Source organism: Populus trichocarpa, chromosome 11 (assembly GCF_000002775.5).
Source record: "Populus trichocarpa isolate Nisqually-1 chromosome 11, P.trichocarpa_v4.1, whole genome shotgun sequence".
NCBI lineage: Eukaryota > Viridiplantae > Streptophyta > Magnoliopsida > Malpighiales > Salicaceae > Populus > Populus trichocarpa.
Window position 1 is genome coordinate 18,242,186 of NC_037295.2, and position 25,057 is coordinate 18,267,242.

General features: G+C 32.6%; 4 protein-coding genes across 16 annotated transcripts; 2 read left to right on the plus strand and 2 right to left on the minus strand.

Annotated features, from left to right (window-relative positions):
* Positions 1 to 1,218: 1,218 nt before the first annotated feature.
* On the plus strand, positions 1,219 to 5,169 carry LOC7485150 (coatomer subunit epsilon-1). Of its 2 annotated transcripts, none has more exons than XM_002317037.4 (7): positions 1,219 to 1,526; positions 1,631 to 1,720; positions 2,711 to 2,862; positions 3,276 to 3,411; positions 3,494 to 3,649; positions 3,825 to 3,904; positions 4,823 to 5,169. In XM_002317037.4, exons 1-7 carry the CDS (start codon positions 1,362 to 1,364, stop codon positions 4,914 to 4,916), a joined length of 873 nt encoding a protein of 290 aa, XP_002317073.1. In that variant the 5' UTR covers positions 1,219 to 1,361; the 3' UTR covers positions 4,917 to 5,169. The 2 variants fall into 2 exon arrangements, with proteins under 2 accessions (XP_002317073.1, XP_052301640.1); XM_052445680.1 differs by having other exon boundaries at positions 1,232 to 1,526; positions 3,494 to 3,640; positions 3,816 to 3,904.
* Positions 5,170 to 7,932: 2,763 nt separating this feature from the next.
* On the plus strand, positions 7,933 to 9,681 carry LOC7489102 (berberine bridge enzyme-like 17). Its single transcript, XM_002317038.4, has one exon. It carries the CDS (start codon positions 7,974 to 7,976, stop codon positions 9,567 to 9,569), a length of 1,596 nt encoding a protein of 531 aa, XP_002317074.3. The 5' UTR covers positions 7,933 to 7,973; the 3' UTR covers positions 9,570 to 9,681.
* A 111-nt stretch (positions 9,682 to 9,792) lies between these two features.
* On the minus strand, positions 9,793 to 11,568 carry LOC7489103 (berberine bridge enzyme-like 4). The gene has a single exon (XM_024581199.2). It carries the CDS (start codon positions 11,483 to 11,485, stop codon positions 9,893 to 9,895), a length of 1,593 nt encoding a protein of 530 aa, XP_024436967.1. The 5' UTR covers positions 11,486 to 11,568; the 3' UTR covers positions 9,793 to 9,892.
* Positions 11,569 to 14,850: 3,282 nt separating this feature from the next.
* On the minus strand, positions 14,851 to 20,789 carry LOC7485151 (UDP-arabinose 4-epimerase 1). 12 transcript variants are annotated; one of them, XM_006377846.3, is made up of 12 exons: positions 20,641 to 20,746; positions 20,171 to 20,238; positions 19,503 to 19,640; positions 19,215 to 19,339; positions 18,733 to 18,846; positions 18,500 to 18,607; positions 18,302 to 18,393; positions 16,794 to 16,935; positions 16,537 to 16,631; positions 16,086 to 16,215; positions 15,478 to 15,622; positions 14,851 to 15,388 (listed from the first exon to the last, which is right to left on the minus strand). In XM_006377846.3, the coding sequence occupies exons 3-12, from the start codon at positions 19,561 to 19,563 to the stop codon at positions 15,147 to 15,149; spliced, it is 1,254 nt and encodes a 417-aa protein (XP_006377908.2). In that variant the 5' UTR covers positions 19,564 to 19,640; positions 20,171 to 20,238; positions 20,641 to 20,746; the 3' UTR covers positions 14,851 to 15,146. The 12 variants fall into 12 exon arrangements, with proteins under 12 accessions (XP_006377908.2, XP_002317687.2, XP_024436974.2 ...); XM_002317651.4 differs by having other exon boundaries at positions 20,502 to 20,649; XM_024581206.2 differs by lacking the exon at positions 20,641 to 20,746 and adding an exon at positions 20,502 to 20,577 and having other exon boundaries at positions 19,503 to 19,637.
* Between the last annotated feature and the right edge of the window lie 4,268 nt (positions 20,790 to 25,057).

Sequence of the window (25,057 nt, forward strand, 5' to 3'; positions counted from 1 at the left end):
ATGGGGATGGTGAGATTCGAACTCGTGACCGCTTGGCCATCAAGGCTCTGATATCATGTCAAAGAATCATCTCAACCCAATAGCTTAAGATGTTAGGTGAGGTCCTAGGATATGATTTATATTATTCTCTAACAATATAAACATCTTATTCACCAAATCCTTCATTCAACAAAAGTACTGTGAAACGGCAACTGCCACCTTTCACAGTGTTTCCTTACTCAAAGAGAAGAGAAGTGATGAAGAAGATGACATGCGAAAGCTGTTTAAGTTTCTTTCATTCACATTAATGATATACCAGAAAGAAAAGTTCAGGTTAGGGTTTCATTCTAATTATTCCTCATTGAACTTTCAGCTTTTTTGCTGAAGATATATAGCCTGAAGTAATATCCCTGATCTTGTGCTGATTTATCATTCCTTTGACATTGCATGACATCTTTTCCACATTAATAGCTTTTCTATGTTGACGAGGATGAATGGAGCAGAGCAAGAAGGCTTCCATTTCCATTTGAATTAATTTTCACTTGTCAAAGTGAAAATTTCTGGTTCGTGCAACGAGGCCTTATCCTTCTCTTCAATCCCTCTACTAGAGTCTTCAACTTCCATTCTCGGGTTTTGATATCCCCATGTTTGAGAGTTGTAGCTTAATTTCGCCATGCATGGCTGTGGTTTGGTTATCATCAACCACAAGATGATTACAAGGTGATAAGATGTGTTTAATCAATCTTAATTCCATCTTTAAAGAGATGATGGTCCATGAATGAGTATGGTGTGAAGAATCATGGACATTGCGTGGTTCCAAATTATTTTCATTCATATTATTTCATTTTTGAAGCTACTAGTTACAATACAATTAGCTAGAAGATTTATTAAGATTTTAATATTAACTTCACTAAATTTAAATGATAAAGTAGGTTAACTAAATTCTATTAAATCTAATTTAAATCTATTCAAATTAATATAAAAAATATTTTTTAAAAAATTTAAATTATGATATTAAAATCGATTTTTCACCATTATCAATATTAATTTTAAAACCAGTAAAATTAATCAAGATATACCAAATATTCATATTAATTAAAAAAAAATCTCAAAAACATTATCCCAAATAGGTTAATGGAAACACCGTTGGATTGGACCATTTGGGATCCATTGGGCCATTCTCTAATCTATTAAACCTCTACTATTCCATCAATCCAAGCCCCCCCCCAAAGATAAAATAAAATCCATACCATTTTCTATGATGCTTCCTTGATATATAAGGATCAACAACAAAAACACTCCCATATTCACCTTCTCCAGATCTACCATAAATCACAAATCAGTTACTACAAGAAAGGCAGAGACCCAGGAAGAAGAAGAAAATGGCAGGAGCACCAGATCATCTTTTCAATTTGCGTAACAATTTCTATTTAGGAGCATATCAAGCAGCAATCAACACCAGCGACCTTCCCAATCTCTCCCCTGACGACGCCGTTGAGCGTGACTCACTTGTTTATCGTTCTTACATTGCCCTTGCCAGCTACCAGGTTTAAAAAGTCTTAATCTTTTGGTTTCTTTTTTGGATTTTTGATCTGGGTTTTTTTATCTTGTTGAGGAAAGTTGAGAACTTTTTGTGTTTGGTTGTGTGCAGCTTGTGATTCATGAGATTGATGATGCCGCTGCTACTCCACTTCAGGCTGTGAAATTGCTCGCTTTGTATCTCTCAAGCCCTGAAAACAAGGTCCCATTCTGTTGGATCCGTTGTTGTTTTTTACCAAGTTTTTTAATTTTTTTATGATCTGTTAAGATTCTCGCATTATTGATTTGTTTTTCGTGCTGGTGAGTGAGATCTGTTTTTTATTTGTGGGATTTTAGTTAAGAAAAGATTCTGTTTTGGGGCTCTTAATTTTAGGGAATTCAAGTGTTTAGAGTGTAATGTTGTTTTTGAGTTTTGGCGAATCGGTTTTGGGTCGAATGATCTGATTTTGCGTAGTTTGGTTCTGGTTATATTTTGCAAGTTTATGTAAGAGTTGCTGATTAGTGTGTGCAATGTGGGATCCCGGTGGAGTTTCGAGTGATTTGATAAGAATCTGAAGACGTGCAAATAATTGAGAGTGTATGCTCAATTTTTCAAGTTCTTAGATTTGCCCATTTGAAAGAATGAAAGAGACAGATAATAAAATTTCCATGGCAAATGTGGTGTGAATCTCACCATTGTGTTGCCTCAATGTATATTCTTATATGTTGATTCTTGTGTTTGCACATGTAGATCTAGAAAGGGAAGCTATGTGTTAATGATCTGTGGATTCTTGGTGCTTGTAACATAAACTGGAAGATATAGAAACCCAAATTGCTATGCTTATTTGAGAGTTGCTAAATAGCGTGTTAAAAATGGGATTATGGTAGAGTTTAGGGTGATTTAAAATGAACCATTTGAGAACGGATGGTTGATTTTTTTAAGACTGTACATCTTTGGTTTTGAGAAAATATAATCAAACTTTGTTATGGCAAATATTGTGAGAATCTTACACCTGTGTTAGCACAACATATATTCTTATATTTTGATTTTTGTGCGTTTGTGTGCATGCCTACTTGTTTGCATGTCTAGAAATTAGAAACAGAAGTTGTGTTTTAATGATTTGGTTATTTTATTGTATGTAAGGTGAGGTAAAAGAAATAAAGGTCAAGAATGTGTGAAGTCTGTCTTAGTGATTGCTTGTAAATTAAACAGGAATCCACGATTTCAAGCTTGAAAGAGTGGTTGGCTGATTCAGCTATTGCGAACAATGCTATCTTGAGGTTGATTGCTGGAATCATATTCATGCACGAGGAGGATTACAATGAGGCTCTGAAACACACTAATGCTGGAGGCACAATGGAACTGTGAGTTCAATTTGATGTAGAATTGTTTAGCATATTATGCAACTAAACAACTAAACATACTTGCTCCCCCTGTTTAGAATGCTTAGCATTTTCTTGGTTCTTGTTCATTCATTAAAGTGTTGATGCAGAAATGTTTTTGATATTCTGGTGTATCTACATACACATGTATGTTGTAGGAATTAGTTTTCTTGGTTTTGTTATGGCACTTATCTGATTTCTTTTCATGTTCGAGTTAAATTGAAAATACCATGGACCAAATGATGGGAATTTTCACATACTTAGGCAAGGAAATCCCAGCAGATCATAAATTGCCACATCTGTATGCACATGTCAATGAGATAAAACAAAATTGACATGCATGGGTTTGCCTTTTATTGGTTTTTAATCCTGATGTACTGTTTCTCCCGTTGCAGACATGCATTGAATGTCCAAATATTCCTCAAGATGCACAGGTCAGACTATGCAGAGAAACAGTTGAGGATCATGCAGCAGATTGATGAGGACCACACACTAACTCAACTTGCAACTGCATGGTTGAATCTGGCAGTTGTAAGTGCATCTTCTCCGTTTAGTTATAATTAGTTAGGTTTCAAGGAATGATGACATGCTGATATGCTGTTATATAAACCAGGGTGGATCAAAGATACAGGAAGCATATCTCATCTTCCAAGATTTCTCTGAGAAGTACCCAATGACAGGGTTAATCTTGAATGGAAAGGCTGTTTGTTGCATGCACATGGGTAACTTTGATGAAGCTGAAACACTGTTGCTTGAAGCACTAAACAAGGCAAGTTTAAAACAAAGAACCTTGTAATGTCTGCTGAGATCACGACTCACAACACCATGTTCAGTTTTCTGTAACATGACAAAACTGACTGTCTGTTTATGATATGTTATACTAATACATGAATGCAGTGTGTAATTCATATAACTGACTGGGTTTTCCTTGGTACCTGCAACAGGATGCAAAGGATCCAGAGACACTAGCCAATTTGGTTGTATGCAGTCTTCACATTGGCAAATCTTCTTCACGTTATCTCAGGTTAGCTATCTCTTGCATGATCAATTTTAACATCATTCTATACTTTGTGTCACATTAAAATGAATTATTTTATGATCCAAATCACTTTGTCCTAAATGCTTTACCAAAACAAGAAATTAAAGTATGGGAAACAGGGCAAGCCAGAAAGTTTGTCAACATGTTTGTATTGTTGATAGGTCAGCACAAGACAATGATGTTAGGAGCTTACGCATTTTTTGAAAAAAGTTATTCAGTTTACCTTTGTTGTGACTTGTGATAACTGTCCCCTAGCACTAGCTAGGAATTGAGTTTTACTTTTTTGTTCATCCGAAACCAAAAGGGAGCATAGTGTCTTGCAGGGTGCACTACCCCAGAAGGATATATATGAAAGAAAAACAGAATCAAAGAAGTTCTAATGCTCTGCGCTTTCAATTAATTGTTGGGACAACATTGGGCATGCTGTGTGGTTCTTTATTTCAATGATGCTTGCCTATTATCCATGCTGAAATAAAAGGGACCCATTGCTTTTACATTCAGCTTCAAGAAGTTAGCCTTGCATAACATTTGGTCTGCAGTTTTTTTAAATTAGTTACCCAGTGCTCACCCCCAATTGCTTTTGCATCTTCTGGAACTTCTCTCCTATTTTCTATGACCATAGCTACCCAATTGTGCATAATCTTAGATATTTAAGAAAACAACAAATGTTTCATTGCTGCATAAATTGGATTGCAGCTTTTACTGAAGCATACTGAGATTTTTGTTTATCTTGGTGGCTTGAAATTTCTAGCTTTAACTAGGTTTGCTACGTATCCCGTTATCATTCGGGCTATAACATGTTTTTTGTCCCAACGAGTTTTTCATCTGTTTAATGTCTCTCCAAGATCCATTTCGAGATTCTCTTGTTAAATCATATTAATGAAATTACCCCGTGTTCTGCAGCCAACTGAAGCTTTCACATCCAGACCACGTTCTTGTTAAACGAGCGTCATCCGCCGAAGACAACTTTGAAAGAGCAGTTCAGTCAGTTGCTTGATGTTTTGTGGTTGTGGCGGTAGTTAACAAGGTGAAAGCTGTTGCTTCACTTTTGTCACAGTTGTTTTTTGGGATTGTGCAAAACCTTTTATAAAGCCAAGAAATATACAAGTGAACCTGGAAAGTATGTTTTTGATGTAGAGCTCAAATCTACTTATTAGTGGTGTTTGCCATAGTCTTGTTTGATAAAGTGTGTTATTTTTGCTGCTGCATGTAATTGAAACTTGACAGTGCTATTTTTCTTCTTCTTGTGATGTGATCTTGTAACATGCCGTCGCATCCCTCTACACATTCATTTATTTAGTTTTTGGAAATTAATTTCATTTTGAAAAGTGATTTTTTTGAAAAATAAATTTTAAAAAAGTGAATTATTTTTTGATGGGCTGTAATATTATGAAAAATAAATAAATAAAATACTTTTTAGTGTTTGATTCTATCATAAAAAAATGAGTTAGAAAATAAATTGTTAATATTTTTTTGAAGGAATAAATTTTACAAATAAAAATGAAAAAGTCAAATGAGAATAAAATAAAAAAAAATTAATTTTATAAATTATTTTAAATAAAATAAATAATAATTAAAATAATATAGATTACATTTAATAGATAAAAAAATTAAAAGATGATGAAATTAAAAAAAAATTATAATTATAAATTTCTAATAAAATAAATAACAATAAGGATTAAATCTGTTGGATAAAAAATTTCAATTAAAAAATAATAAGAAAAAAAAATAAATAATAATTATAAAAATAAAAATTAAATTAAATTAAATTTTAATAGATAAAATTAAAAAAATATTTAAAATAAAATATATAACAATTAAAAATTAAAAAATTAAATTTGATATAATCAATAAATAACATGACATTTCTAAATTTTTTATAATTTTTAAAATGTATTTTTCATTCAAAATACTTATTTAGAAATCAAAATAATGTTTTTTTATAAAAAGTATTTTTGAGTAACTAACTTTTATAATAATAATTAAACACAAAATAAATTAAAAAATAAATTTTAAAAAACCATATTCCAAGTTTTAGTTTTCATTTCGCCACGCAGGGCACATTTTATGCGAAACGCAGTTTGCACCACAGGTCATAAATTGCAGCAGTGTTTGGACCACTATTGTATATTGTAAATCAAAACCAAACCATTTGACCATGGAAATCTTTGCAAGAAGACTTTACAAAAATATAGGAACTTGACCTTGAACTTTCCATCAATATGAATGGAACTCGTGCTCAAAGAGAAAAACTCCAGCCATCACTGTTTCTTTCTTTCCTTCTTTTCTTTTCTTTTTTTGTTTATTGACGATTATTCAGCTTCTATTATTCTTCAGAATTAGCATTTTATGGACTTTAATACAAGGTGTCCATAGTTGAAAATATGGATTGTGGAAAAATCATACCACATTAATGGAGGAAATTGATGCTGGTCTTTCCTTGAGGCCATTCGTCAGAAATTACTGATCTTTGAACGTTTGACAAACCTCATATTAGTCCTGCAACTCTTTCCTTGAGGCCATTCGTCAGAAATTACTGATCTTTGAACGTTTGACAAACCTCATATTAGTCCTGCAACCATGTAGAGCTTCTCGTTTTAATCCCTAACTACAGATCTTATCACTCTACCTTTCTTCAACTGTATCTTTTTGTTAAAATAATTGGAGACGGTGATAAGCATTCATGCTTGTGTTTCCTAATTGAACCTGTTTTCTAGAAATCGTGGGTGCAAAAATATCAAATCATAGCTTGCAATTCAAGTACTTTAGGCAAATTGTAGCAAAATTGGAGCAATTTTATACTACCTAATGCTCTTTTGTTTTGAATGGAGGGAAAATTGGGCATTGTCACATCTAAGATTTGAGCAAACTAGGGTCGATAAATATTAGGAAGCAGAAGAATTTGATTGCATAGCATGTAAAAGTACTTGTGTATTCCTTTGTTGAGTTTAATATAAATTTTGAAGGATTCCTATAAATTGATTTGCACTACATATTATTTGCTTTTGAGTTTTAATCACGCGGTGTGAAATATTTAGTCGATAAACATGAACGAATTGATAAAGAAAAATTAAATCTAATTAAAGTTAGATTATTGTATAGTGGATGAAAAAATATCTCATTGATGGAGAACTCGACTCATAAATTGATAGTTGGATGACTAAATCAAGATACGAGTTCTATTAGGAGAACTAATTTGAGGTTTGCCCTAGAACTATCAAAGCATGTATAAAGCTGGGAACAGTGTTTTCAACCACCGTATTCACAAACTTGTATTGTTATGACCATAGCCAAAGCTTGCAAGAAGTTTCCTGTGAATCAACTAGAAGCCTAGCCAAAGAAACTTGACCTTGCAGAAACAAATGAAAAAGGGAATTTTTTATTATCCCGTATATTATCGATAAGTATGCCTTCTCATGCATGACTGATGAGGGGAAGAAAATTAAGCCATCACAATGTTATTTTCTTCTTTTCTTGATTAACAATGTACAATCAAATCTGGCAATTGAACCTGTATCAATATCTATTTTTTTGAAAATAATTAATTATATTTTGATGGAATATTTTATTGGTATTTAAACATCGATTTCGTTGATGAATACCAATAAAAATAATAATAATGAGATAATATTATATCAGTAAATATTAGTATAATTTACTGACAATATTGTTTATGTAAGTTTGAATTTAACAATTTTCCATTGATTATGATCATGATGGAACGATTAATAGCACAGTAGCATGCCTTTTTCTTTCGTTTATATCTTTTATCATTGCCATGCATGACTTCAACCATCCATGCTTACATATATCTACGCAGACTACGCTCATCTTTATTGACAATATTGCTAGGTATGCAAAATATTCAATGAAGGCGACGGGGTCTAGAGGAATTGTACGTTGTTGGGAATGGTAAAAGTATGCATTAGCATTGATAAAATAGGGTTAGGGTTACTTGCCCTAAAAGAAACATTCCTTGGCTCCCTCCCATTCCATCTATAAATACAGCCATGCATTCAAGGTGTAACAACCCTCAAGTATTGCATACCTTAAAATGAAGGTTTCAATGACTGTAATTCTCTCAGTATTTTCAGCCCTCTTGCTGTCTGTATCACTGGCAGCTAATTCTGATCCAAGTCTTGACAACTTTCTACAATGCCTTCCAAATAATAGCCTTCCCTCTTACCCTATTTCTGAAGCCATCTATACCACTGCCAACCCCTCTTTCGAGTCTGTTCTGCTGACATACATCAACAACCGTAGATTTCTGACCCCAACAACACCGAAGCCACTTGCGATAGTCACTGCCCTGCATGAATCCCATGTCCAAGCGACAGTAGTTTGTGCAAAGTCTCATGGCTTGCAGGTTAGAATCCGGAGTGGTGGCCATGATTACGAAGGTCTTTCTTATGTGTCAGAGGTCCCATTCGTCATCCTCGACATGTTCAATCTCCGATCCATCGACATAGATCTTGCCAGCGAAACGGCATGGGTTCAAGCTGGGGCAACTCTTGGTGAAATTTACTACAATATTGCAAACAAGAGTAACGTGCATGCCTTTCCAGCTGGTGTTTGCCCTACAATTGGTGCAGGTGGTCATATTAGCGGAGGAGGGTACGGGACTCTGATGAGGAAATATGGTCTTTCGGTGGATAATGTCATTGATGCGAAAGTAGTAGATGTGAAAGGTAATATCCTTGATAGGCAGACAATGGGGGAAGATCTATTTTGGGCCATCAGAGGAGGAGGTGGAGCAAGCTTCGGAGTCATTCTTTCTTGGAAGATCAATTTGGTTCGAGTTCCGGCTAAAGTGACTGTTTTCAAGGTTGATAGGACCTTGGAGGAAGGTGCAACTGATATCTTTTATCAGTGGCAACAAGTTTCCACTGAGCTAGACAAAGAGCTTTTCATCAGAGCAATGCCACAAGTTGCCAATGGAAGTGTCGAAGGTACAAAGACGATTAGAATCTCTTTCTATGGCCTCTTTCTCGGTCAAAGTGGTACCCTTATTTCCATGATGAACAAGCGCTTCCCTGAATTGGGTTTGCAGCAAAGCGACTGTATCGAAATGAGATGGATAGAATCCACACTTTTCTGGTTTGATTTGCCAAATGGTACGTCCATCGATGTTCTCCTCAATAGGCCTCGTGGAGCGCAAAGCTTTTACAAGAACAAGTCTGATTACGTGAACCATATTGTTCCAAAGGAAGCTCTGGAACGCATATGGAAGATGATGATCAAGGCCGAGCCAATGTGGATGCAATGGAACCCTATTGGAGGAAGAATGAGTGAGATTCCGGATACCGCAACTCCATTCCCTCACAGAGCAGGATACCTCTTCAAACTCCAGTACTCCATAAACTGGAGAGAAGAAGGGACCGAGGCCACAGACCGCTACATAAGTCTGATAAGAGAGATGCATGATGCAATGGCTCCATATGTCACGAAGTTCCCAAGGGAGGCATTTCAAAACTATAGAGATCTTGATATTGGCAGCAGTCCGAGCAATCAGACCAACTTCGAGGAAGCTAAAGAGTATGGCCTCAAATACTTCAAGGGTAACTTTCTAAGATTGGTGAAAGTCAAGGGAATGGTTGATCCAGATAATTTCTTCAAGCATGAACAAAGTATTCCTCCCCGTTGGATGTAGTAAAAGCCTACAAGTCTGTATTGTTTTGAAATTAAGTTTAATATTGTGTATTGTGATTGTTTCAGGGCTTTTTTCCCATAATAAAACTGTATTGCAAGATTTCTTAAGCTAATAATAATCTCACCGCTCAGAAAATAACATAAAATTATTTTTAAAGTTTCATTCAAGTTTTTGAATTGATCTTTCTATTACACACCAAAAACACGATCTTTCTATTAATTATGATTTATTACATGTTAAGATGAATATGATCAAAGCCATTTTCAGTTTACGGAGCTAAAAATTTATTCTTGAACTAAACAATTTCTTTTTTGCTTAACTACTCATTTCAAACTAGCTGGAATACTTTGTTCATACTTGAAGAAATCATCAGGATCTACCCTTGACTTGACTTTCACCAATCTTATAAAGTTGTTCTTGAAAAGCTTGCTGCCATAGACTTTAGCTTTCTCAAAGCTGGTCTGGTTGCCAGGGTTGCTACCAATATCAACATCTCTATAGTTGAGAAATGCCTCCCTTGGATTGCTGCTCGCATATGGTGTCATTGTATCATACAATTGTGTTATCAAATCTATGTGATGGTTGGCAGCCTCAATTCCTTCTTGATCACTCCAGTCTACGGAGTACTGAATCTTGAACAGGTTTCCAGCTCTGTGAGGAAATGCAGTTGCTGTAGCTGGAATCTCATCCATTCTTCCTCCATAAGGATTCCATTGCATCCATACTCGCTCTACCTTGATCATCGTCTGCCATATTTTTTCCAAGCCTTTCTTTGGGATGGCTCTTTTTACATAATCAGATTTCCTTTTGAAAAAGCTTGCTCGGGTAGGCCTATTGAGTAGAGTTTCAATGGATGTTCCATTTGGAAGACCGAACCAGTAAAGTGTGGATTCTACCCAGCTCATTTCATTGCAATCTTTCTGTTGCAAACCCAATTCAGGGAAGCTATTTTTCATCAAGGGAAGAAGTTTGCAGCTCGGTCCTAGAAAGAGGCCAATGAAGGAAACCGTAACAGTCTTGTTACTCCCGGAGCTTCCATCGACTACCCGTGGCATGACTCTTATGAAAAGTTCTTTGTCTAGTTTACTAGCAACTTCTTGCCACCGGTAAACAACATCCGTTGCACCTTGCTCCAACGTCTTAGAGACAGTAAATGTTGTCACTTTGGGAGGAACATCAACCAAATTGATCTTCCAAGAAAGGATGACACCAAAGCTTGCACCACCACCTCCCCTGATTGCCCAAAACAAATCTTCTCCCATGGACTTTCTATCAAGGATCTTGCCATTGACATCAACTATTTTCGCGTCGACGATATTATCAATCGAAAGACCATGTTTTCTCATCAAAGGCCCATAACCCCCACCACTGAAGTGTCCTCCAGCACCAAGAGTCAAGCAAACACCAGCCGGAAAGGCAAGCACATTGCTCTTATTGGCAATGTTATAGTAAAGTTCACCGGTAGTTGCCCCGGATTGAATCCAAGCTGTCTTCCCCGCAACATCTATGTCGATAGAACGGAGGTTAAACGTATCAAGAATGACAAACGGAACATTAGATACGTATGAAAGGCCTTCATAGTCATGGCCACCACTACGGATTCTGATTTGCAAGCCATTAGACTTTGCACAAATAACAGTTGCTTGGACATGGGATTCATGCGTGGCAGCTATGATTGCAAGCGGTTTCGGGGTTGTTGAGGTTAGAAATCTGCTGGCTTTTGCATATGCTCGCAAAGTAGGTTCGAAAGAGGAATTAGTAATCCTGTAAGTGGCTCTAGAAACAGGGTAAGAGGAATCACTGTGGCTAGGAAGGCATTTTAGAAACCTGTCAAGAGATGTATCAGAAGTTGCTAGCGGTACTAAGACCAAAAGAAGTGAACATACTAAGAGTCTCAGAGACATTGAAGCCTTCATTGTTTAAGGATATTATGCTTCAGGCTTCATTTGCTGACACATTGCATGCCTGTACTTGTAGGAAGCAAGAGAGGAAGGCAACTCTCTATTAATTAGTCCAAAGAAACTGCATCACAAAATATTCAATGCTTTCTCCATTAATCCAAAGTAACAGTAGCACAAAATATTCAATGCTTTCTCTATCTTGCGTGTCAAAAACTTTGAATATTTAATTTGTATATATCTTTGAATGTTTCTTTTCAGAAATTCAAGAGGCTGACTGACACATAAAAAGTCTTGTATACTTGGCTGGCTCACACATTATCATAAATGCATTGCAAAGGAAGAACTTTGGCAATTCTATAGTCCATTATGCACACTTGCAGGGGTATGTTCTGGCTTGATAACAAGTTGTGAGAAAGTTGTAAAAACCCGGCCAGTCATACCGGGTTATAGATTAGATTAATTAAAAAAATATTATTTTAATTAAAAAAATTAAATTAAATTTTAACAAAATTAACCTAGTTTGACTTCATCAATTCTCACTTAAATAACTCGGGTCAGTTACTAGGTTGATCCGCTAACTAGAATTGAGTTTAAGAATGCTAGTAGTAAAGACTTTTGAATTAATTACATTTAAATATTTAAAAGAAGTTTTAAACTCTTTATAATTAAGATTAAGATTGTTACGTTCCTTAATTTGGTTTAAGTTAATGTTGTTGAGAATTATTATATGAAAATTTTCAGTTTATAAACCAATGAATGAATGAATGAATATAGAACAGTAAGGAATCAAATATAAAATACTATACATTACGTTTTTTCAATCCCATTCAATTTATGGATTTCTGGATTTGGCTAGTTTAATTAGCGAGATAATTAAAAGGGGTTGAAGCCTAGTTAAAGAAAATCAACTCGGTATTTGACCTATTTCAAGTCCTATTTCATAGGTTAGATGGGTGAATACAAATTAAGTTAGATTAACCTACATTAAAATGTTATCGTATCAAAATTTAAAAAAAAAAACAAAAAGTCAAAACAATATAGTTTTGAACCCGAGAAAAAATCAGATTAATCAAGTTTGATTGGATCAATTTTTATCTAATTTGATATAAAACTTGATTTAAATCAGGTTTTAGATCAACAGATTATTGGATTGACTTATCATTCAAAGCTGAATTTAATAACACTGGATTGAAGCAATTAAAAAACTACTATGAATTATATGTCATATTCCAAACGATGGAAATAATTATTCAATTTGAATTTATGATAGCTACAAACATTTCTATGTGAAAGAGATGAAGTCAAGACCAGATATGTAGTTCAAAGCTACGGCCTGTTTTTGCCAATTATACAATTTTTCAACATCATGTCGCCTTCATGAAATATATAAATTTGCGGACCAAAACAAATATATAACTGGTCATTTAATCAAAACCTTTGTTTCCAAAATTTCTGTACTTTTCTTCTCTTTTGGAGAGATCTTGTCGCTATTAAGATTTAATTTAATTTTCCTTAAAAAAAATTAAAAGAACGTCATTTTGAGAGTGTTGTAGACATTGAAGCATTCATTTTCAGGTTTGGTCTCTCAGTTCCAGGCTGCATGTTCAGACAAATTTGATTGCTGTGTGGGAAAGACAGGAAGCCAACTGTATTAGTGCAAAGTTACTGCAGAGAACTGTTAGAATTCTAAAATGTTAGGATCACCCTGTAGACTCGAACCGCACGGTAAGCCTGTGCCCTCTAAATGTTTATAACTAGGGTAATCTTGACTAATCTTCCAATTTCTTCTGATAATTGGAAGAGTGCTGCTATTACATAAACAAAATAATTGGAAGAGTGCTGGAATTACATAAACAAAATATTAAATCTAGCTGGTTGGTTCACGCATGATCACAACTGTCAATTACAAAATATATTGTCCGAGAGAAAGAACAAGCTAGCTACAGTCCTTATTATAATGATTGTCTTGGAATGATTCTGGTTCACAGTTCTCGACAGAACAATCACCAATCATGCAATGCAAGCCTGTGCCCTCTAATACAATGAACATGTTATTTCTTTTACTATGATTTTCAATGCCTAGTTGGTGACAAAGCAGGAGGGGTCTTGCTCCCTCCTCGCATCCGCGCACGCATACTCGTATATAACCATGCACTGCTGACAATTAATTAATGAATGAATATAATATTTCGTCAAAATCTTTAAAAAATTCAAAAAAAATAACTATTTATGCATTTGATTCTTTATTTATAATTAAACATATATTCACGTTGCATCCATAACTATCTTGTAATAACCATTACTATTATCATTATTGCTCAACACTCAGGATTTGGTGCCTTGTCTTAGGGGACCTGCAAGTGGAAACCTTAAGCCTACATGCATGTCAAATAAGCACTTGATATTTTCTTCTCTACGTTACATTTATTTTAAATTTCCAACCACTTCTGGGATCTTTAATGCCTATTCATTGCAGACCATTCCTTTCTTTCATGCCTGCTTGGCTTTTTTCCAGTCAGTCTTCTGCATTTCTCTATTGAAAGTGGCATTGATTGCCCTAACTGTTTGGAGCTTTTACCCATAGTTTTAAAACCCTATACAAGATCAATCTAGGAAAAAACTCAGAGTTATAGGTTGTGAGAATCAACCCTTGAAAATTTTTTAATAAAAAACCAACAGGTTAATCAAGTTTTAACCGAGTCAATTCAAGTTTTTAACTAACCTAACTGTTTTTGTTTTCTTTTAATCCAAACCAATCTTAACCCCAGATCAACCAAGTTTCGGATAGACCCACTTTAACATTAATCTAGTTCTAAAACAATGCTTTTACCATGCAACCTTTTAGGTCTTTTATATTCCGAGGAGTTAGACTCGTGTTGATCGCGCATAATTTGGTACTGTTTAGCTTCAAAAAATGTCTTTCATTCTCATCAATCTTTTCATATCTTCTACTCTCTTTTTTCTCTATTTCTTGAAACAAAAAATAACATAATAAATTGAAAAAAATACATGAAATAGATGAAATAATTAAGCTATAAATGGATTTAATAACATAGAAATTAAATATATAGTTAATGAAACTATGAAGACTAGTTAGTCAGCCAACATAAACTACAGGGACTTGGTTATAATTGAGTCCTGCTCAAAGCCTGCATTAATTTCCAAAAAGGAATTATAACGTAAGCATAAGTGATAGAGTGCAATGACAACATAGCACCATTATTTTCAGAATATTTTGCAATGGCAGCCAGGAACTGGCAAGGTCAAGAGCCATTTGGTCAACATTCTTATAAACTAGAATCTTGTAACCCCAGCAGCTTCTTCAATACTCTCTTTTGGTTACTATTATCAGGTAGATCAGGCAAACAGCACAGTCCCCATTCTCAAAAAACCAGCTTTATTGAACATGAACTATGATAACCGATGGGTATGAACAAAAGGGTAGAATCAATATAGAAGCTATACCAGCGCCAGGGCATCGTATTATTGAGATATTATTGGTTGGAATACATGTAATGAATTGGCCGCTCCTAACACTATATATTAGAAGGTGAAAAAATTATCTTTATCTGAAACCCCACTTCTAAGGGAGAATAGAAGCACAACTGGAGTCGGTGCTGCGTGGGGGCTGCCGGGGTCTGAGTTAAATTTCTGCTATGGACTCTTCCCTAAATGTTCAAGAAGCCATCACCAAAGGGGATCCATACCCATTTTGATGTGATTTTTGCCATCTCCATGCAGTCTGTAAGCTCTTCTGGAGATCCGTGTATTGCGCTGTCCAGTTCAGCTCACGGTAAATTTTTGATGGGTCACTGAATACTTCAGCGTAGTCACCAGGACGGCGAGGTAAATAGTCAACTTTGATATCTACACCAGTTGCCTTTTTACATGCCTTAACAAACTCCTTGACTGATCTACCTGATAATAGTAACAAGAAACAAACAACAGCTTGAGAACACAAGAAAACTGAAAAATCACTTAGAGAACAGTGAAACTTGGTCACCCACCCTTTCCAGTGCCAACATTGTAGATTCCTACTTTACCAGGCATTGCCTTTTCAAGTGCTTTAACATGAGCATCAACAAGATCAGTAACGTCAATATAATCTCTTATACAAGTTCCATCATGCGTCTTATAGTCTGTTCCTTTAACCTGCAAAGTGAAAACAACACCAACACATTCTGCGAATTTCATTCTTCGTAATGTAAATACAACAGATCATCAGGGCATGGCACAAAGAATATGGAATCAGGCAGATATTAGCAATCTCTAGGTACGAAAACTCAATAAATGTCCCAATAGCCTGATTCCCAGACTCCCAAAGAGTCCAAATTTTCAGCAAGGAAATCAACACCTAAAACTAAACCAGCCGAGTTCTGAAAATCAAAGTAACAACAATTACAAAGCAGGAAGGCACAGTGCTCTACATTCTTTTTCTGAAAGATTGAATGAAGAAAATCTCCTTTTCACCAGGAATTGCAGAATCATACATTTCTACCAAAATACAAACTGAAATTTCTACTTTCTTCGCAGGTTAGCATTGAAATAACTCAACAGTCAAGTTGCAATTTTGGTCTAAAAGGGAACATTCAAGGTAAAAAACAAGTAAAAGTACCTTCAGCCCAGCAATAATACCACGAGCTGCATCGAAACAAGCACCGGAAATTCGTCCATGCTCACGCAGTTCAGGTCTAGGAGCCTCACCTAACCTGCCATCTGGATCTGATCCAATCACATTGAAGTATCTGAAAGTTGATCGAAAAAGCATTCATCATTTCATACCCTTTAAGAGTGAGCAGTTCTCATTATTTAACTTTCATTTAATGACGGGATGTTGCTTTAAAATATCAATTTTGTATTCAAAGCCTCATCTTCTGCAGTTAGTTCAAAAACTGAAGGGCATTTGAGGAATACTTTAAAAAAAACGAAAAAAAAAAAACAGAGATCAACTAGTAAATTGAACGAAAAGCATTTGAGAAATACTTAAAAAATAACAACTAAGAATATGCCAGCTATTGGAAAGTCAATAATTCAAAGAAAAAGGTATAAGGATACTCAACACCAACCTCAATATCATAATTGCCATGTCTGAGTTTTTAGAAAAATCAAGGATGATATCTTCTGCCATCTTCTTAGCTTTTCCATATGGATTAATGGGTACCTGAGTTGAGGGACAAACATAATTCAGTCATCTATCATGTAACCTGATAAAAAGGAAAACGAGTTGTAGCATTCATTCTTGCGCTCTCTTGTCCTAAATGAAACTGTAGACTGGACAAACAGAAGAAAAAAGAATGCCAGTTAGAAAGTTTTTAACTCAAACCTGTGGAGTTACTTCAGTAATCGGCATCTTTTCAGGCTCCCCATATGTTGCACATGTACTTGAATATATCAAAGTCTTTACATCATTTGCAGCCATTGCCTCCAAAACTACCAAGGTATTTGATGTGATATTGTGATAGTACCTGCACCACAAGGACAAGCATATCATCATTTTGGACACATGATTAAGGGTATTGATTTTGACTGAGAATATAGGTTTTCAGTTAGAAGATGATCCATATCCATACAAAGTGAAATATATGATAAAAGAAAATCTCAAGACTTGATTTACATTATATCAGTTTTCAAAATCAATGTTCTGTACGTATTCTATAGCTTCCAGTGGATTTTCTATGATTATTGGACTAAGAAACACAATATGCAAGATACAACAGAAGTTTCAACCAAAATTGGCTTCCCTGAGCTATTAGGCAGTAAGATGCCCAGTAGATTTTAATAACAAGCCCCAAGGAAAGGTTGTCATGGAAGAATTGGTATCATATGAATACTGCAACAAGTGATGGTATTCTTGTAGATAGGAACCCTGAAGGAACTCATGGTGGTAGTAATGGTGATGGAAACAGCACTACCAGTGGGAAATGCAGCAGCTGGTGTAGTAGTGTCAGTGGCATAATGGGATTGTCAACTTTAGAGGTGGAAAACAAAGATTATTCCAATTAGGAATAGTAATCAGGAAATCAAGAAACTCTACCAGCCAAGCAAAAGTTTGTGGTCCCCGATACTTAGCAGATAGCCAGTTATAGCAGGTTGAAGAAGGGCAATGGGTATTCATATTTGTTCTGTGCATGAGTCACCATAGGCATAGTGACACAAATACTCATGCAAGCTAAAGCAGCAAGTCTTATAAACCCAGGCTGCACAGAATATGTGCAGTTACCTGTCAAAGAACACAACTTTTTTCTATCCCACTGGCATAATTTTTCACTTTCAAAGAAAAGAGATTTTAATCATGGCTAATTACTCTTCTAATTCTTTCCTTACATTTACTTCCCCCTCATTTTCCCTAACTTATAGAAGAACACGTAAAGTATCAAATAAACAAAATAAGATTCAAGGTTCCATTTAAACATCCTTAAAATAACATGATTTCTGGAAATTCCATTGTCATGCTTTTAAGTTTTGAACCCAAATATCAATGATTACCAGCATTAGAAGATAATTTCCTTCTATTCTTTTAATGTTTGTTCTCTTCTTAAAAAAGAAGTTCCTTTGCCTTCAATTTTTTCAAAACAACACCATGGAGCTGCTATTCTGCAATAATTTGATGCCTGTTATCCCATCATCTAAATCTTACTTGCAGTTCTTGTATGCAAATCATAGAATCAGGCTATCCAAAAAATCCCTTATATGAAAAGTGGTTTCAGTGATACCTTCCTTAAACTTCTTATTATTCCATGTGGCAATGGAAAAAGAAAACCTGAACTTGTAATCACACAAACACAAACTATTTTGCAGCAAGTTCAACAGGAAACCAAAATGAAAGCTTACTTCAGGGGTTCCATGGTGCTTTCCCCAACATATGCAACTGCCGCAAAATGCATCACAGCATCAAATGCATTTTGTGAGAAGATAATGTTAACCTGGGATTTTGGTGAAGGAAACATGTTGCAACATCCAAGTTCAGCTATCTTTATAAACAACCTAAAATCAGCACTATACATTATATATATCAAATTGTAAGGATACAGTTTTAGGATCTCCCAGGTCAGCATATATAAACTGAAGCCTCCCGGGCTCTGGAAATAATTCTTGTAAAACCTTGACTGCACCTATGTTTCCTCGAGAAAGGTTGTCCTGTTAACAATATGAAAATCTTTACATTAAATATATAGAGATATTAACATCACGGGTGATAACAGGATCTTTCAAGTGATAACAGATCCGAAAGGAAGTTGCTATATTTCATGTAAGGAACATACCACTATGGTTACTCGGTAACCATCCTTCAAAAGTCGCAATGCAGCATGGGAACCAATGTAGCCAGCACCACCTGTCACTAGGACATGAATCACCCCTTCTTCATGCAAAGAGAACTGAAAAACAAATCATCAAGTACGTTAAAAAAAAAGTCATAAACTCAATTTGTAATTCAATGGCCGAACATAATTGAGATTGGACAACTGATTTCACATTTGAAAGAGGCGCGCAAAAAAATCCAAATGCCCTTTACTGGAGAAGTAAAGGTGGCAATACAATTCCTAGAGTGAGATGACCTGTATTTTCTAGGGGCAAATAATAAACATGCTTCAAGTTTCAAAATGCTATTTCTGCAGCTTCAGGGGAAAAAACAGGATGTCTGGACGCAATCAAAATGTCTGTTAATTATTTTTATGTCAACTCTTCCACACCAAAAGAGTATTGACTTAACAGAAGACAAATGAACAAAGGATCAAGGAGTTACCGGGCTTGGAGAATAAAAGGTCGGAGATTGCTTTAGCATAATTATACATAAAGCTGTGAGGGTAGCAGCCAAAAGAATCTTTCCTACAACGTTGTTTTTCCTTTTTGGATCTGAATAATCCATGCCTGCAACAGAATGAGCAAAACTAAAAAATTAAACCCTGAAAGCAACTAGCAGCTTCATATAATTCAAGCAAGCAGAAGCCAACCAAACAATTGCATCACCATAAACATCAAGGGAGTAAAGAGGGAGCATTTTGATATCAAAATGTAGAGCCATGAAACAGACCTCCAAGAGATATAGATCTATTGGACCTTGTCTGAGCTCTGGTCCTGGCAAAGTTTAGCATTTGGAGAGTCCTTCAATTCCAGTCCCTTTCTCTCTCAAAACTAAGTTTCAGTATCAGTGATTTTCTGCTCCAGTCTGCTGCCATGAAATCAAATTCAAACAATTAGCAATGATAGAGTTTGAAAAAGAAGAAACCAAAAGACATGAAAGGTAAAATCAGAACCAAAAGGAAGACCAGCTGGGCCCTATATAAGTATTTGAAGCCAAAACAAAGAGAGCAAAAGGATAAACACTACAAGTAAAAAAAAAATACAATTCAAATGGGGAAAAACAAAAACCCAGGAAAATTTACCACTCAATTCAATTCTTTACAATCTGAAACCAGTTAAAAGAGAGAAAAGGAGAAGAATTTCAAGATCCAAAAAAACCAGTAAACACAAGAAATCACTCCTCAGAACTCCATTTGTTACATAAAAAATAAAATCAATTAAAAAATATGCACAGACATAGCAATTGTTTGTCAGGGCATGTCTGATACCAGAGATTAAAAAACAAAAAACAAAATTCTGATATCAGAATGTCCACCATAGACAACCCAGAAAGACAAATGATGAAGCTTCTAACAAATATAAGGGAAAAAAAAACATTTTACAGAGAGAAGAACAAACCAAGTCCCAAAATGGGAATTCCTCAAGATCCAAGAACACCAATCAATCAAAACCCATTTCCAAAAACACTGCAAAAATCCCAAAAATCACACCATTATCAAAAAAGAGCTAGTCAATCAAAACAAGAACAAGAAAAAAGCTCAAATATTTAGCAGCAGCAGTCTACTTAAAAGAAAAATACTTAAATTCTAACATCAATACCACTAACGAACTTCCCAAAAGAAACCAATTTTCCTTATCAAGAACCAAAAAAAGATCTATCTTTACTGTAGATACAAATATACAGAAAAGAATGGAAGAAAACGCTTGAAATTTAAGGACATGCACTCACATGAGAAATGACGCAGAACCCACAAAAAGATGATCAAGAAAACGTAAAAAAGAGAGAATTCTAACTACAGAAATAAATTAAAGATTTTTAAAGAGAGGAAAACTTGTAGGAATTTAGAGAGAGAGAGAGAGAAGCGTACAAGTACAAGAAGAAAAAAAGTGAAAACGAGAGAAAGGAGGGTTCCGGTTGTTAAGGTACGTTTGAATGTGTAAGAGAAGAATTGTAGTCATAGGCGGAGAATTCTCTGTGCATTCCATGTTGTCATCGAATGAGAACATGAGAAAGAGAAAGCGGAGGTTTGAAAATTCAATTAGAAAAATAATTTTTTTTTAACACTAATTATTTCGTGTTCAGTATTTTGATGCTATTTTTTAAAAATATATTTTTTAATTTTTTAAGTATATTAAAATCATTTAAAAACATTAAAAATATATTTTTAAAATTTATGTGTATTTTTAAAATACATTTAAACATGAGAGAAAATAAAATTTTTAATTAAGTGTTTGTTTTGAGCTGTTTTTATACCGAAGCTTCAATAAATTTTAATTTTTTTATTAATATTTTTATGTTTTTAAATTATTTTAATATATTAATATAAAAAAATAAAAAAATATATTATTTTAATATATTTTAAAATAAAACACCACACTTTCCATCCTTCATGTTCCAACTTCTTAATATCGGTTTGGCGACGTGATAATTGTGGCGCAGTCTGAATTACACCAAAAATAAAACTTGTGCTAGGGTGCACCGCATTTCCTTTAGAATAATTGATTTTTAAGATGATATGATGTTTTCTTTAGGTTTTCTAATAATTATATTATGTTATTTTAGTTTATTATAATTTAAAAATAATATAATGTAGAAAAACATTTGTAGTTTATGGCGAAAATATTGTAATTTATGATAGATTTGCATAGCAACTACTTCAAGGAAAATATATTATAATAAAGGTTTGTAAAATATTTTTTAGATTTTCTCTTGTTTGTCTTCAAAAAAAAATTAGAAAATATTTTTATATTTATTTTTAGTAGAATATTTACAAAAAAATAATCTATAAAAAACATTTCACAATAAACCTTCAAACTTAGTTATTTACTATAATTTTATTGAAATGATAAAGTTCCATTAAGTATTTTATATGTATTTTTTTGTCACTTATCTCCCCCTTCACTATTATTGTTGAAAATTGTTTTATATGTAAAATGTTTTATCATAAGATATTTTTCAAGTTAATTATTAAAAAATATTGTATACAACATGGTATTTTACAAAAAAAAAAATTACACGAAATAAACATACTCTAAATTTGTATAATTTTGAATTTCAAGCTATAAAAGTAGCAAAACGTTATATACAAATATAGGTATTTTTGCTTTAATGGGCTTCATATTTTTTTGTGGGAGTATGGTTGCGGTTGTTTTTCAAAATACTTTTTATTTTTAAATATATCAAAATGATATTTTTTTTTATTTTTTAAAATTATTTTAATATTTAACAACAAAAAAAAACTTTGAATTTTTTAGAATTATTCTAGAAAAAAAAACTCAATACCGGTCCAAAAATCTCCAATTCCATTAAATTTCACAAAACAAGAAAAGGTAGTTAAAAGAATGTAGTGAATGAACCCAAATCCTTGTGAAGATTATTTTTTTGATATATATATATAAAAACTAATTAAGGCTATATAATTTTTCTAAAATTGAAAAAAAAAACCAAGAAATTGGAAAACTAAAATGAAATATCATGTCCTTCTAACGTGAGATTAAATCTTAATTTAAACTATAGCAAAAACACAATATGATATATTTTAAAAGTAATTTAATAATAAAAAAAAAAACCAATCTCTTGAAATTTGTATTGGGAATATATTTTTAAAAAGGAATGCATGAAAGGGAGAGGCAGTCAATGACAAGCGAAGCGGAAATAGCGGGGCGAAGGCTTTTTCTTGGGTATCTGTAACTCATCTACTCTGTCTGTCACCAGTTACGTGCCTCCATGTCATTGCTCTTGTCTCTGCTTTTTCTTTGTCTTTAAATTAATTTTATAATAATTCAATGATTACCGCTTGACTTTCTTTAAAACTATATTGATTTGGGAATGTTTCACGGTATAATTATTTTTTAAAATATTTTTTATTTTAAAATATATTAAAATAATTTTTTTTATTTTTTAAAGTTATTTTTAAAATTAGAATATCAAAATAATTTAAAATATATAAAAAAATTAATTTTTCTAAAACCATGTTCCCAAACAGATAATCCAGTGAGTCGTCATCTAGAATCTCATTCAAGTCACATTTTATATTAAGTTATATTTTTTTTATTTAAACGGTGTCTTTTTATTTATTTTTTAAAAAATAAATGATGTTTTTTAGACCGTTTGCTGAAGATTGTTTTTCTATCAGATGTTTTTCTGAATTTTCTATATTTAACCATGTTATAAAAAATTAATCAATAAAATTTACTTTTTAGTTGAAAGAGAACATAAACTTTGGATGAAAGAAAATGTTTTTCATTTAAAACAAATAGAAAACACTTTCAATAAATAGCTCGAAAACTAAAGTGGTGTAATACTTTATTATTTATATATATATATATAAAAGAAAAACAATAATGCATTAATAAAGTAATTTAAAATATAATATTACTAGAAAATAATAAATTACTAATATATTTATATGAAAAAAATATTAGGATATATATCAATCTATAATATAAAAGTACATTAATTTGATATATTAGTATATATAATACTTTAATTTATATAATATTGATAGAAAATACATTTCAGTACAAAACATGTTATATTATACAATAATCATACATTTTAAATCATATTAATTGTGTTATAAAATTAGGATACTATAGAAAAAAAATATTTTTGATTATCTCCAAACACCAAAAAAAATGTTTGATAAAAATAAGAATTCTACTATTTTTAAAAAAGTTAATAGCTCAAAGTGTATTATTTTTCAATTTATTTTTTTATATATCTAGGAAAATTTTCAACTCATTTTTTATTATACAACTAAACATTTAAAATTAATATATTTCCTTGGAAATCATTTCCCAAAATGAATCAATTTTTATGGCCTCAATATGTTGAAAATATATATATATTTTAAGGTTTTGAAAATAAAAAATAATAATAAATTATACTTAAAAAATATTTAACAATGTTAGATGTCTATAATATTATATTTAAAATATTTATATTATATATATATAGTTACATCTTGTAAAATAAATTATATAGAAATATATGATATAGAAATTTTTTAGTTTATTTTTTATGATATAATTAAATACTAAAAAATATTTTCTAATTTACTTTTTATGATACTATTAAATATATAAAAAATAATTTTCTTTTTAATAACGTGTTTTTTATTAAAAAAAACATTTAAAAGAAAAAAAACTCTTTTTCGATAAGAAAAAATTAATTGATTTGACAAAATCGAGACACTGATTCTGAACCGACACTTGCAACTATGTTTTTTTGAGATATTTAAGCGGGACCCATATAAAAAAACAAAAAGAGAAGTGGGCCTCACAAAAAAGAGGACAGCTGGAATGGTCGAATACGTTGGCAGGTTGTTTTTTACTGCATGTCTGAAAATTCATTGGTTTTTTTCAAAATTTTAATGTTTCGATATTAAAAATAAATATAAAAAAATTATTTAAATATATTTTTAAATAAAAATTATTTTAAAAAACAGCCCCACTATCACTATAATAATATAAATACGTTACAATAAGTCAATTTAGTTGATTAAATACGTTACAATGAGTAATTAAGCTGTTTATAATTACAATTAAAGGGGCTTATAAAAAAATAAAAAAATTAATTTATTAATGATCAAATTTTGATCAAATCAATCCTATTTTTTTACTTAATTAACTTGTTTTTTTTTTTTTGGTGTTAAATGGGACACCCAAACTTGGCATGAAATCAATAAATATTGTCTATCACGAGTCCATTATTAATTTCTCCAACCAAAGGGACTTGTTTCTCTCTAGCTCTCCTCTCTCCTGCTTTGGTTAATTTTTAATTCCTTTTATCACTCAGTGTGGAATTTTTTTAATTAAATTTAATTAAAAAGTTTTAATGAAATTTTATATTTAATTTTTTTTAGTGTTAATAATTGAATTTCAAATGAAATTCAATCTCAAAAAATATTATAAAAGCAAATATAAGATCAACTCCTCTTATTTATAATTCTAAAAAAAATAAATTTAATGGTAAAATTAATCTTTTTAAAATATCCATCTCCCCGTCTTTTTTAGATACATTTAAAGAAATAAAATGAATTAAATTTTATTTTTATCAAATATGTAAATTTAATAAAACCTTAACTCTTGATCAAGGATTCAAGAATCTAATTGGTAATTGGTTTCACGAAACTTAAAAATGAAACAAAGCAAGCAATTAATTTACTCTTTTTGTTTTTCAATTCCTAGAAGTAATGCGATCCAATAATTAATTCTCCTAACAAATAAAAATAATAATTAATAATTTACAAGTGATGACAACAACAAATATTAATAACAATT